We start from the raw sequence: 13,224 nt of genomic DNA on the forward strand, positions 1-13,224 counted from the left end.
TGGTTCTACTTACTTTACTCTGTATCCGTTCATAATAGTCTTCCCATGCTTAGCCTTCATCTTTACATCACAATCTACTCTGTAGATTACTCTTTAAAATGAATATAATACAGCCTATGTTGCTCACTTACAGAGGTTTTTTTTGTGAAGATCAAATGAATAATATATCTGAAACTCAATAGAGGTAAAATATTCAATAAAAATTAATATAAAGAGACAGAATTTGCAGTATAAGGATATGACAGTCTCCCTGTACTCTACCTTAGCCAATGCATACCTGACATAACATTTTCAGTTCTTTGCTTCACATTAAAAAAAATCATTCATGGATATCATCTCAGTGAGGGCAACCAGAAACTTTGAATTCATGTTGTGTGAGGATATGATTTAAAAAATTTCAGAATATTTGTCAAGGAGACGAGAAGGCTCATGCAGGTCATGAAAGCTATCTTCAAGTCCTTAAGAGATGGTCATATCAATGAAAGAATATATTTGTTATGTTTGACCCCAGAGTGTGGAAGTAGGAGCAATGGGTGGAAGCTGTAAAAAGCCAAAATGGGTTTGATGCAAAGAAGACATTTCTAAAATTCGCAATGTATAAAATTAGCATGGACATTTGAGGGTCTTCAGTTTCCTGTCCCTTGAGGCCTTCAAGCAACACTTGAATGACTTTCTTGTAGCATAATAGTGGAGGATTCTCCTTAAGTATAATTTGGCCTGATTGGCTGCTGAGATCCTTTCCTACTCTAAAATTATGTGATTCTATCATATAAATGTAAGTTCTTGTTGTTTTCACATATTATTGATCTTGTTTGACCACACAGCCTAGGAAACCACTTATTTCAGAGAATATCAAAGTACTTAATAAACTGTATATCTTGCTACTTCCCCAGTCAATGCCTGGAATAGTTAGGAAGCTAATGTCAGCAGCTAGCACTATTGAAAAGTCTCTTCACTGGAATCTAAATTTTAATAAAGAGAGAAATCTAGGGTATGGCTGAGGGGAGGGTATTTTGGCTCAAGCAAGCAAACAATAAGCATTTATTGAGCACCACCTGTAGGCAAAGCACTGTCCTATATAATGGGGATACAAAAAAGCCCAGCAAAAATGAAAAATGAAATAGTCTTTGCCATTAAGGAATAATGACAATGGAGAAGGAGAGGAAGGAAGAGAGGGAGAAAGCTTCAGATTTTATAAATAAGAAGTATCCAGCCTTCAGGAACATGTAATCTCCTGGGTAATTTCAAAACCACATCAATGGGTAAGCATAAGAAAGCTTGGGATGGCAAAAATAATATTGGATTCAAAGTAGGAAGATGTGAGTTGAGTCTAAACTTCATCACATGATTTGCAAGTCATTTAATGTCACTGAACCTTAGTTTCCTTATATACAATATAAACATAATAACACATTCGCTATCTTCCTAATCGTTGTTGTGAGGAAAACACTTCATTAACTATAAAGTATTGTGTAAATAAATGTTCATCACTATTATTGATATCACAGTAAACCAAGCTGAACAAAATTATGAACAGATTCTTCTTTATAGGAACTTTAATTTTTCAGTTTTTTTTACATATGTGTATACAGTCCTATATCCTTAAGCTAGCTGAATTTCAAACCATTTGAACTCATTTATTAATATGTATTTTATTTTGTTTGTGGGTTGACACTCTCCTGTTGCCTCAAGACTCCCATCCAGGAAAATAAGAGAATCATGTAAAGTGCTATATACATGCTATATTAATGATTTATCATCATCATCATGATATTATTAGTTGATCAGGGAAGTATACTGGCACCAATATCACATTTGAAAGTTCACTGGCCATAATATGTGAAGTGATTTTATGGGAAGGATTTCATGATAATATTTCCCATTCTGCAACACACAAATATTGTTAGCCATGTCCCAGTCAGCGACACTAACTAATCATCCTGAAGTGGTTGTATTATTCAAATGCACACTGCATATTTCAATTGTGTTGGAACCAATAACCATATTTTACATAATTATGCCTTGGAATAGTTGCAAATTCAAATACATGAGACCACTTCAGGAAATTCATTATTCCCATTAATTGGGACCTACTTGTTCTATTTCACAATATTGTACATTAAGCAATCCTCAGTACCACTTATATTTCTAGTAATGGTGTTGTTCACATGCTAAGGTGCTGGTCTCATCTCTGATGATCTGAGATGTAGTTGAGGATTCTTCTGAGACATCTTCTATCCTTTCATAGCATCCACTGTATATGTGGCAATCAAAAGATCCATTCTTGTTGGATCCCCTTAACACAAGTCCAGGTAAACCTAACAAGTACCTCTCTGGTCTAGCCAGGGTTGTGTTCTTTCTGGGCAAAGTTATGACTGCTAGTAAAGTACCTGACCAGAGATTCAATCCCTTTTACTGTGTCTCAACCAAGATCTTATTGTTGCATGCCCTTGATAGACTACTTAAAGTGCTTCTTTAGAGTTCTTGTTTTTCCTGATCCATATACATGAAAGTTGCTAGCACTGATCCTATGTTCAGGTCAAGTGACCAAAACTCCAGATATTCTACCCACATCCCAATCCAAGTATGGGAAATTCCCACCTAAGGCAATGTTTTTACTTTTCCATTGGATGAGTAAACACTCAAAGTATTCCATAATTTATTCACTTTAACACTAGAAGGACTATGACAAGTCAGTCAGTAGAAATATTAAAATTTTTTAAATTAATATTTTCATCCTATCATCTCCAATTTCTTTTTTTAAAATTTTTTATTATTTTCTGTTACATGTAAAAATGTTTTAACATTTATTCTTTTTAAAATTTTGAGTTTCATAGTCTCTCTTTTCCTTCCACCCCTCTCTTTTCTCTGAAATGATAAGTAATTTGATGTAGGTTATACCTGTGCAGTCATGCCAAACATCTTTATATGTGTCATGTTGTAAAAGAAAACATAGACGAGAAACCCCACCACAAAAAAAGTGAAACATACTAAGCTTCAAATTATATTCAGACTCCATCAGTTCTTTCTCTGAAGATGGATAGTATTTTTCACAATGAGTCTTTTGAAATTTTCTTGGATCATTATATTGCTGAGAATAGCTGTTATTCACAGTTGATCATCATATAATATTGCTGTTACTATGTACAATGTTCTCCTGGTTCTGCTCACTGCAATTTTCATCAGTTCATGTAAGTCTTTCCAGGTTTTTCTGAAATTGGCCTGTTTTTCATTTCTTATAGCACCATTACAATCATATGCCACAACTTGTTCAGTCAGTCGTTCCCTAATTGATGAACATCACCTCAATTTCCACTTGTTTGCCACCACAAAAAGAACTGCTATAAATATTTTTCTACAGACAGTTCCTTCCTCCAATCTTTTTTTTTTTTTTTTACATTTCTTTGGGATACAAACCTAGTGATGGCATTGCTTGTTTCTCTGTGTTATTCTTAAATTCTAGTCCTTCTATTATGCACTTGGGTAAGATTATTCAGCTAAAAAAAAGTCATTAGCTACCTTCCTTAGTTGTCAATCTGTTCCTCCCCCACCCCAGTAAGTGGTAACTATGTGTTTATAAGTTCATAAGGAATTTTCAGGATGATAATATTGTCCTAAGGCAGTCTAGGATCACCTTAGGAGGAAATAAGATATCAGTACAGGGTATACTTGTAACACATTAAGTATATGATCATTTAAATGTGTGAACTGAAATTAAATTTAAATTATTTATTCCTTTCAGAGTCATACAAAAACATCTCTGTGAAATATTCATATTCCCAAGAAAAATATACTGCGGATCTGAATATTCCTAAAAATGAGACCAGATGTGAATCTGCAACTTCTGATATGTGTTATAAAAACCTAAATGAATGCTCTTTGATTACTATAACTGTTATACAATGTTCATATAACTTCACATTAAATGTGCCACCAGGTAAATATCCATTTTCATTGTGTATATTACTGTATTTATGTCTCCTAAGCATATTTGCTATCATTTATCTTTTTTTTCCATTACCTAGCTCAATTCCATCCTAGATTTGTCCCATCTCTCCCTTCACTCAACACATTCATTCATTCATTCATTCATTTTGGAGGGCAATTGGGGTTAAGTGACTTGCCCAAGGTCACACAGCTAGTTTTTATGTTAAGTGTCTGAGTCCGGACTTGAACCCGGGTCCTCCTGACTCCAGGGCCAGTGTTCTATTCACTGCACCACCTAGCTGCCCCCAAACCTCCTACCCAACACATTTATGAACAAGCTGCCCAGTGACCACAACCATCCCACCTGACTCCCACTTTTAGAGGGATATGCCACTACAATGATTGTACTCACTCAGAAGTTTGCAAGTTCTACAAAATTGTTTTCCTAAGAGCCTTCTGGATAATATTTCAAGAATCCATGAATTACCTCAGTCTGGGTACTTATTGCACAGATACAAATTTGACTGCTCTCTAACTTAGTACACAGTTTTCGTCAGGGGTTGTAGCTTAAACAAACAAATAAATAAATTTTTAAAATTTCATCCTGTCTTTCTTGGTGATGAGTTTCTCTGAATTTAGCTAGTGTCTTCCTCAGACTACAGTGAGACAATCTGTTTCTAGTCCTGTAGCCCAAACCTTTCTAGATTTTAGAATTTAGGGCTTCCAAGTATAGTCTTTAAGGATACAAATTCAATCCCTTGTTAGGATTAAGTATCAAAGAAGAACATTGGTTGAGGAGGGACTCTTTTTTAAAATAAAATAAACAAACAAGCAAAGAAATCATGACTATATTTAACAGTAATAATAATCATTAATCCCTAATAATTTTTTGCTAGTCTACAAGTAGGTAACCAAAAAAACCACTCTTTTTGATAAAAATTTGAATTAATTAATAATCATTTCTTTTTTCTATTAGCAAGTTGTTTCTATTTTGACCAAGGTTAGTCATCTAGGCACACTATAATATTTTATGTGATTATTTAGAGACCTGGCAAATAGTTTCATAAAATTTTAGTTTTCTCTGTAGTGATAGGGAAAATTATCTGTCCTGACTGACCTAATATTTGTAAGATGGTCAAAAGATTTGTCCTCTAATTCATGTCATGGGAATGTTTTAAGTATTTTAAAGCAAATTTAAATGTTTGTATTTGTAAGTAAAATTATGAGATGCAAATTATATTTGTCCTCTATTTCATGTCATGGGGATGTTTTAAGTATTTTAAGCAAATTTAAATATTTGTATTTGTAAGTAAAATTATGAAATGCAAATTATATCATATTTCTTATTCTTTGTCTCAACAGCTCCAAGTCGTTTTAAGCTAATAAACTCAACCGAAAAAGAAAAAGCAGATACTTCTATTAGATTAAAATGGCAGTTTAATGAAGAAAATTTTAATTGTGAAAGGGCTGATTTATCCTACAAGTTTGAATGTAAGAACACATTGTTTCTGGGTATTTCCCCCCTCCCCCCTTAGATTCTCTGTAGGTCATAAAATATGCTCATACTTATCAGATTCTGGATTCACATAGTGGTTGTTTTGTATGCCATGCAGACCTTCATTACATTTAATGATAGTTCTTACAAAGTTGCCAAAAATTCATCAAAAAAATAAAAACCACTTACTTAAAAATTAATGGATTCACTAGCATTTCTAGAACCTCTAGTCTATGCATATTACTGTATTGGGGAGAGGGTAGATAACAAAAGAAGTGAAAGACTAACTAGGTGATCTAGGAAAAAGAGAACAGCATTTGGAGTCAGGAAGGACTGAGTTCAGATCTTGCCTCCAATGCAAGATCTTCCTATGTGACCTCAAGCAAGTCATTTAACCTTTGTCACAATTTTCTCATCTGTAAAATGTTGGTGATGCTGTCACCTACATCACAAGATTGTTGTGAGGCTCAGATAGTATATTTGCAAGTCTTAGAACACTATAAGAAGTTACTATCATTATTATCCTAGAATGCATTAGAAAACACATAGACTTATTAAAGAGATACTTTATTCAGTGCCCTGTTATAATGATCACAAAATATCACAAAATCAAAAAAGATCACAACATAACTCATAAGTGATAATGTAGCCTTGAGTGTGGATGTAACATGTACAGTGTAACATAATAATTTTATTCCCTTATGCCCTTTGAGATCCCATAGATGTACATTGTGGTGATCTTAGAATATTTTGGTACACAATAAAGTTCTGTTATGGTGAGTGAGTAGTTTGTGATTATCAGTCGATCAAATTGCACCATGGCATTCTTATAAAGTAGAAACAGAATTTCTGCGTTGAAGTAAGATAAATAGAAAACTGCATACTATATTCCTTAGAATCTTTATTATCCAAATATATTCCATAATGCCCCATTCCTACACCACGTTTCACCCCAAATTAAGACATCTGATGAATTTGTAGAGTTATTTAAAGCACATATGTGGTAAAGTATCCAGGTAAACTATTGCTGGAAGAATAGATAATAGACCAGAAATCTGTAGTCAGAGTCCTAATCTAAGCAGAAAACCAGGTCTAAGGAACAATGGGGGAGTAGGAACTGCAGTGAAATGCACAAAGGAAAAAGCAGAGTTGAGACACTGCCTAGTCCAAGCTGGATTCACCTACCAAGACTGAGACCTTATCAGAGCAATAGGAATTCAGATGTAATAGGCTGAGTCCATCAAGAAGCATCAATCAATTTTCTGGGATAGGGTCAAAGAACCATAGCAAATTCAATAGTGTTAGAAAGTAGTCTTCAAAATTACAGCAGTGCAACCTCAAGGCTCAAGGATTGCTGGGAGCCAACTATTTTCCAGGTCAGCTTATCCACAGGTGGGTGAGTGAACTTAAATTATCACTGATAAAAAAAAAAAAACTTCAGTCACTGATTTTTATACTGGATCATCTCTTCTCTAGCTGTGTACTGTCCTAGGATCATAGAGCTAATTGCAAAAGTGAATATGGGATCAATAACATATTGAATTTGTGCCAGCAAATGTGGTAATTATTTCTTCCAGGTAAAAGCCAGGATGGTACCAAACAACATGTCAGTGAATCAGAAAACAATGTGGAGGAAAAAGAATTCATTGACTTGACCCCTGAAAAACTTTATATTTGCAATGCCTCTGTTGAATATCAGAACCATATTATCAAACAAAAAGAAATTAATATTATAACAGACTTTGGAAGTAAGTATAGTATTTAAATTTGTAAACATATTCCCCCCCCCTTTCTTTCTACCTTCAGTGAAGAGGATGAAAAGATGTGGTAGAACTGGAGGGGAAATTTAAAGTTGGGTACACTTTATTAGATGTATGATTTTGGACAAGTCCCCTCCGTTCTTTGAGTCTTTTTCCTTATTTGTAAAATGGCAACAAAAATACTTGCGCTACCTATTTGGCATAGCTGTTGTTAGGATCAAGTGATATAAGACGTGGGAATGTTTTTTTTTCTTTTTCATTTAGTGATATCAGATCATATATACTCTGGATGAAAATCAACATTTTTACTGGATAAAGAACAAATCTCAGAGTCAGGAAGATCTGAGTTTGAGTTTTGCCTCTGCCATGTGATGATGCAAGTTTTCTTTCAGTGCCTCCAAATAATTCTTTGAGAATGCAAGATGTAGGGGCAGCTAGGTGGTGCAGTGAATAGAACACTGACCCTAGAGTCAGGAGGAGCTGAGTTCAAATGTGACCTCAGACACTTGATACTTATTAGCTGTGTAACCTTGGTCAAGTCACTTAGCTCCAATTGCCCTGCCTTCCCTCCCTGGGGAAAAAAAAAAGAATGCAAGATGTAATGAAAGTTTTTCTCTATTTTAGTGGAGAAAGTTCCTCATCAGGATCTCCTGATATTGATAAAATCACAGGTTTAGTAAAAAAAAAATTTAAAGTCTCAATATTCCAAGGACCATTCCTTTGTGGAAGATCTATAGATAATAATAATTGAGAGTTATGACAAATTATGAATGGGTTTTGAGCTACACTGTTGGTAGAAAAATGCTTCATTTGTGACATCCCAGGTCCATTTAATACTTAAATATTATTATTCTTGTTTCTTTTGATATATCAATAAATGAGCATCAGATGAAGCATTATTATCATTGTAATTCTTGGCTAAATTCGTGAGGAGGTAATCCATGGAAGGTCTTTTGATTCCATCATCATCATTATCACCATCACCATCACCATCTTAACTCTTTTCATCTTATTTGCTTTTTTGTAGGGAGGGGAAAAGGCAGGACAGTTGAGGTTAAATGACTTGTCCAAGGTCACACTGCTAGTAAATGTCAAGTGTCTGAGGCTGGATTTTAACTCAGGTCCGCCTGACTCCAGGGCTGGTGCTCTATTCACTGTACCACCTTGCTGCCCCCCTTTTCATCCTTTTTGATGGGGTTTAAATAGAAATGATGCCAGGATAAATCACTATCCTGCTATTATTCTCAGATATTTAATGTTTTCCAGACTTTTATTAAAAGAAAGATTTTTTAAAATCTGCTTTTGTAGATGTAAAAAAAGAAATAGAATGCAAACTCATTTTTTGGTAGGCTCAATGAAAGCAACACCAAAACAAATCTCATAGTAAGCAGGACAAGAAGAATGACATATATGTCATCTTTCTATGTGATTTTTATTTTCTTAGATGTAAGAACAATAATAATAGTCTGCAACTCTTAAAAACGTAAAGTGCAAAGAATAGAAAGATTTTTTTTGTTGCTAGGCAGCAGAAAATGCAAAATACTTTCCCCACTAACATTTTCATATCTTTTATCTCACATTCCTCTAATAGCTCCTGAAAAACCCAGCAATTTGATTTCTACATCAATAGGTGAAAGAAAAATAGAAATTTCTTGGGATGTACCGTCAGGCTCTGTTCATGGCTTTCTCATTCAACAAAACAACTCTCCTAAGGGTAAGTTGTAATCAGTTTAATTTCAGGCCATTCTCTGACCTTCCTGGGAATCTTGAATGAATCAGATTACCATGGAGACATCTATTTAGATAGGGTAATGAAACTTGCAATGAAGGAGTCTAACATAACCTCTAGGATTCCCTGACTTCTGAAATAAAGTAGCTAATTGAAGACCTTTTGCGAAATCACCTAATCTTTCTAAGGTATTATATTCCAAATCCCAGGTCTTTAATCGTCAATTAAAAGCAATTTGTCAGTCTTTTACTATGTGCCAGAAATTGTACTAAAGCTGGAAATACAATGACAAAGACAAAACAGTTTTTGACCTTAAGTCAATCAGTTAGTCAACAAGCATTTGTTGGGTGCCAAATACTGTGTCAGGTACTGTGTTAAATGGTGGGTATACAAAGAAAGACAAAATATGGTTCATACTCCCGCACAGCTCACATTCTTTAAAAAAATATTTATGCTATTTTTTAAATTAATAGACACATTTTCTCTTCTTTCCTCTCCTCTCTGGCAAAAAAAAAATTAATGAAAAGCAAAATTCTTATAAGAAATATTCAGTCAAGTAAGGATATTCCCACATTGGTCATGCCCCAAAATGTATGTCTCATTCCACTTCCTGAGGCCATCATCTCTCTGTCAGGATGTGGCCAGCATGCTTCTCTATCCATTTTCTGGAATCATGGTTGGTCATTGCATTCATTTTAATGAGGATTTAACATTCTAATGGGGTAGGCAACAGATTAATGACTATTTACAAAGAAGATATTACAAGTTTATTGAAAGGTAACCTCAAATGCTAGGTAATATATATATATATATGTATTATAACGTATAAATACATGTGTATGTTGTTTATATATACACATATATTTATAAATGTGTCTTCCTTGTTAAAATGTTGTCACATACAATATATGCATGCATATACATGAGTGCATACATGCAAAACATATATACATGTATGAACACACGCATGTATATACTTGTGTGTATACATGTGCAGTGCATGCTTATGTATATATGATATAAATATCAATTTGATAAAAAGGTAAACAGCCTTGTGGGGAACAGAAAAGACCTTCTGAAGAAGGTGGCACTAAAAACATGTCCTAAATGAAATCAGGGACTCTAAAATGAGAAGAGCATTCCGGGAATGGAGTACAGACACAGGGAAGAGATGGGAGAGGAAATGTTTTATATAAGGAGCAGGAAGTAGGTAGATATTGTTATACATAGAATATGTAGAAGGGAATATTGTATAAGAAGGCTAGAAAGGTAAGAAGGGGCCAAGTGGTGAAGAAACAGAGAAGTATATATTTAACTCTATAGGTAATAATGTTAATAATAGTTAACATTTATATAGTGTGAGGTGAGGGATGAGTTCTATTTCAGATATGTTGAATTAGATTCCTATGGGAAATAAAATTCTAAGTGTCCAACAGCCAGGTCCTGTGATATGAGAATAGAGCAGGGGTGGAGAACCTGTGGCCTCAAGGCCACATATGACTTTCTGGGGTCCTCAAGTGTGACCTTTGACTGGAAAGGGTTAAACTTCAGGACCTGGAGGGCCACATGTGGCCTCAAGGTTGCAGGTTCCCTATCCCTTAAAGGTTGGCCAGGAATCAAGTACTGAATATACACATTTTGGCATCATCTCTATAGATATGGTCATTGAACCCATCAGAGCCAGTGGGATCATCTTGTGAGAGAATGTGAGTAAAAAAAAAGAGGAAGGCTCATGACAGAACCTTGCTAGACACCCATAATTAGTGGACAAATGAAGTTCTAGCAGTGGAGACTAGGAAGGATCATGCAGAGTGGTAAGAGAACCAAGAGAAAACAGAAAGCACAGAGCAGAGAGAATATTCAAGGGGAGAGAATGTTAACACAGTGTCAAATGTTGAAGATAGGTCAAGAAAGAGGAAGACTGAGAAAACGTCTTTAGATATGGCAATTAAAAAAATCCCTGGTAACTTTGCAGAGGACAGTTGTAGTCACATACTATGTATGAAAGCCAAATTTCATGGATTTTAAAAGAGTTAGAGTACAGAAGGAGGAAATATTGAGAGTAGATGAATTTTTAAGGAATTTACATTAGAAGAGGAGAAAAGAAAAAGATCGATGGCTTGCATGAATAGGATTGTGTGAGGTTCTTTTTTTTAAGAATAGAAAGATTTGTTTTGTTGCTAGACATCAGAGAAAGATTTGTCAACAAATAGGAAGAAAATGAAAATTAGAGAGAAAGAGGGCATAATAAGAGGGACAACGAAACAGAAATGTTGAAATTCAAAAATAATGGATGAATAAACTTATTTTAAGGAATTTTCAGTATTTTGCAGCTGCTAGTCTATATAGAATAAGGAAGATCAGGGTTCAATTTCTGGCACTTGGTAGAGGTACAAACCTGGGCTCTGACCTTCAGTTTTCTTATCCATAAAATAATAATAATAAATTAATAATTTACATAATGCTTTTGCAAAGTACTTTGTATATAGCACTTAATTGTGATGAGGATAGTGGGGCTAAGTGAAATTAAATGGTTTTTCTATGTTGAAACATAGTCAAAAGTAGGATTCAAATCCAGACCTTCCCTGATACCATATATATAGGATTACAAGACCAAATGAGAAAATATTTGCTTAAAAAGTGCTTAGCACAGTGCCTGGCACATAGTAAGTGCTATATAAATGTTCTTATTCTCTTTCCCCCTTCTCCTCCATTACTTTTATATCAGGAGTTTTTAAACTTTTGTGTGAGTATGTGGTATGGACACTTTTTGCAGTCTGGTAAAGTCTATGGGGCCCTTCTTAGAATAATGGTTTTAAATGCATAAAATAAAATAGGATTACAAAGGAAACCACATTATATTGAAGTATAGTAATTTCAGTTTATAACAACAACAAAAATTCAGGAAATGCACATTAAGAATCTTTGTTTCAGGTCATGTTTTACTTTGAAGAATAAGTGGAGAGAAAAGTAATGTGAATTTCAGGTCTGAGAACCAACATGAACTAAAACATAGAGGAACCATATGAAAATTTATTTTAGAAACATCATTAAATGTTAATATAATAATAAATTTAAATTAATGTTGTAGAGCAACAAGTTACACTTAGTTCTTAATGAGGTATTACCTTGGATCATTTAATGTTATTGAAATCCCCGTTTAAAGATGTATAACTTTTGAGGTACCTCCCAAATTATTTTCATGTTTAAGGTTTTTTTGTTTTGTATTTTACAGTTTCTTATGTATTTGAATGGGTTTGGATCTACAATTGAATTAAATAGTAAATAGACTAGAAAGTGCTATGATGGGTAGATATGAATTTAATTCCATATAGTGTATGTATGGCAGAAGCAGGTAGGAGGAAAAGAAACGGGTCTAGAATGCTGGGAGTTTAGACACCAAGAAGCACTTTTCTATATACTGGGGGATAATATTAAGAGTTTATTGAAAAGGTCTAAATAATGTAGGATCAGGGGCCCAGATCTACTATCTGGTTAGTGAGAGGTCAGGATATAGCCGAGGTTAAGAATAAAAAGAAAAGAAAATCAGCATCCAGAATGAAGTCTGATGCAGGAACCTGGGGAGATTTGCTTTCAATTTTGAAGAAGAAGCAGCAAAGAAAAGGGATGTGAATGTCAGGTCTGAGGACCAGTACGAGCTAAGCCATGGAATGGGACTACATACTTGGGGAAAAAATTGTTTACATTTAAAAATTTTCCCTGTGAATTTGATGAAGTTGAATTAATGTCTTAGAGCAACAAGATTGCATGCAGTTCTCAATTTTATATTAAATGTGGATCTTTGAATATTATTCAGGATTACATTTAAACACATGTAACTGTCAAGGCACCTCCTGGATTATTTTGCATTTTTTAAATGTTTCTATTTTTTAAATAGTGCGAGTTCCACTAAATACTACCCACTATATGCTGTCAAATTTGGAGCCTTATACACCATACCATGTATCAGTAAGTGCTTTTAGTAACGGATTGATACTACGGGAGGGACTTCCTGTTACCAGATCCTTTCAGACACAAATAGGAAGTAAGTCATGTTTGTTTTCTTGTTTTATCAATGACATAATTAAAACTCTTTAATGTTCTATTTATAATAATCGTGTCATATTTGAAAAGGGTATTTGTTAGTTTAATACGTTTCATTTGTTCCTCACATGTTCTTCACAACCTATGACCTGGATAGTAACACCCTACCCTGAATATTGGTAATGAGTAAATCTTGTCTCAAGATTAACAAGTCCCTTGGGGCAGCTAGCTGGCAAGGTGAAAAGAGCATCAGCTCTGGAGTCAGGAGG

At 34.4% G+C, this 13,224-nt stretch overlaps 1 protein-coding gene across 3 annotated transcripts in view; it reads left to right on the forward strand.

Annotated features, from left to right (window-relative positions):
- The window catches only part of PTPRC (protein tyrosine phosphatase receptor type C), a 144,869-nt gene that overhangs the window by 80,982 nt on the left and 50,663 nt on the right, over positions 1 to 13,224 (forward strand). For all 3 annotated transcript variants that reach the window (XM_069074495.1, XM_069074494.1, XM_069074492.1), the window contains 5 exons: positions 3,743 to 3,937; positions 5,290 to 5,418; positions 7,000 to 7,170; positions 8,774 to 8,896; positions 12,810 to 12,956. In XM_069074495.1, coding sequence (XP_068930596.1) covers positions 3,743 to 3,937; positions 5,290 to 5,418; positions 7,000 to 7,170; positions 8,774 to 8,896; positions 12,810 to 12,956 — 765 coding nt within the window. The remainder of the gene's footprint in view (positions 1 to 3,742; positions 3,938 to 5,289; positions 5,419 to 6,999; positions 7,171 to 8,773; positions 8,897 to 12,809; positions 12,957 to 13,224) is intronic.

The sequence above is a fragment of the Petaurus breviceps genome, unplaced genomic scaffold (assembly GCF_028583685.1).
Source record: "Petaurus breviceps papuanus isolate PSGF00001 unplaced genomic scaffold, PetGlider_PUasm1.0 90895, whole genome shotgun sequence".
In the NCBI taxonomy this organism is placed as follows: Eukaryota; Metazoa; Chordata; class Mammalia; order Diprotodontia; family Petauridae; genus Petaurus; species Petaurus breviceps.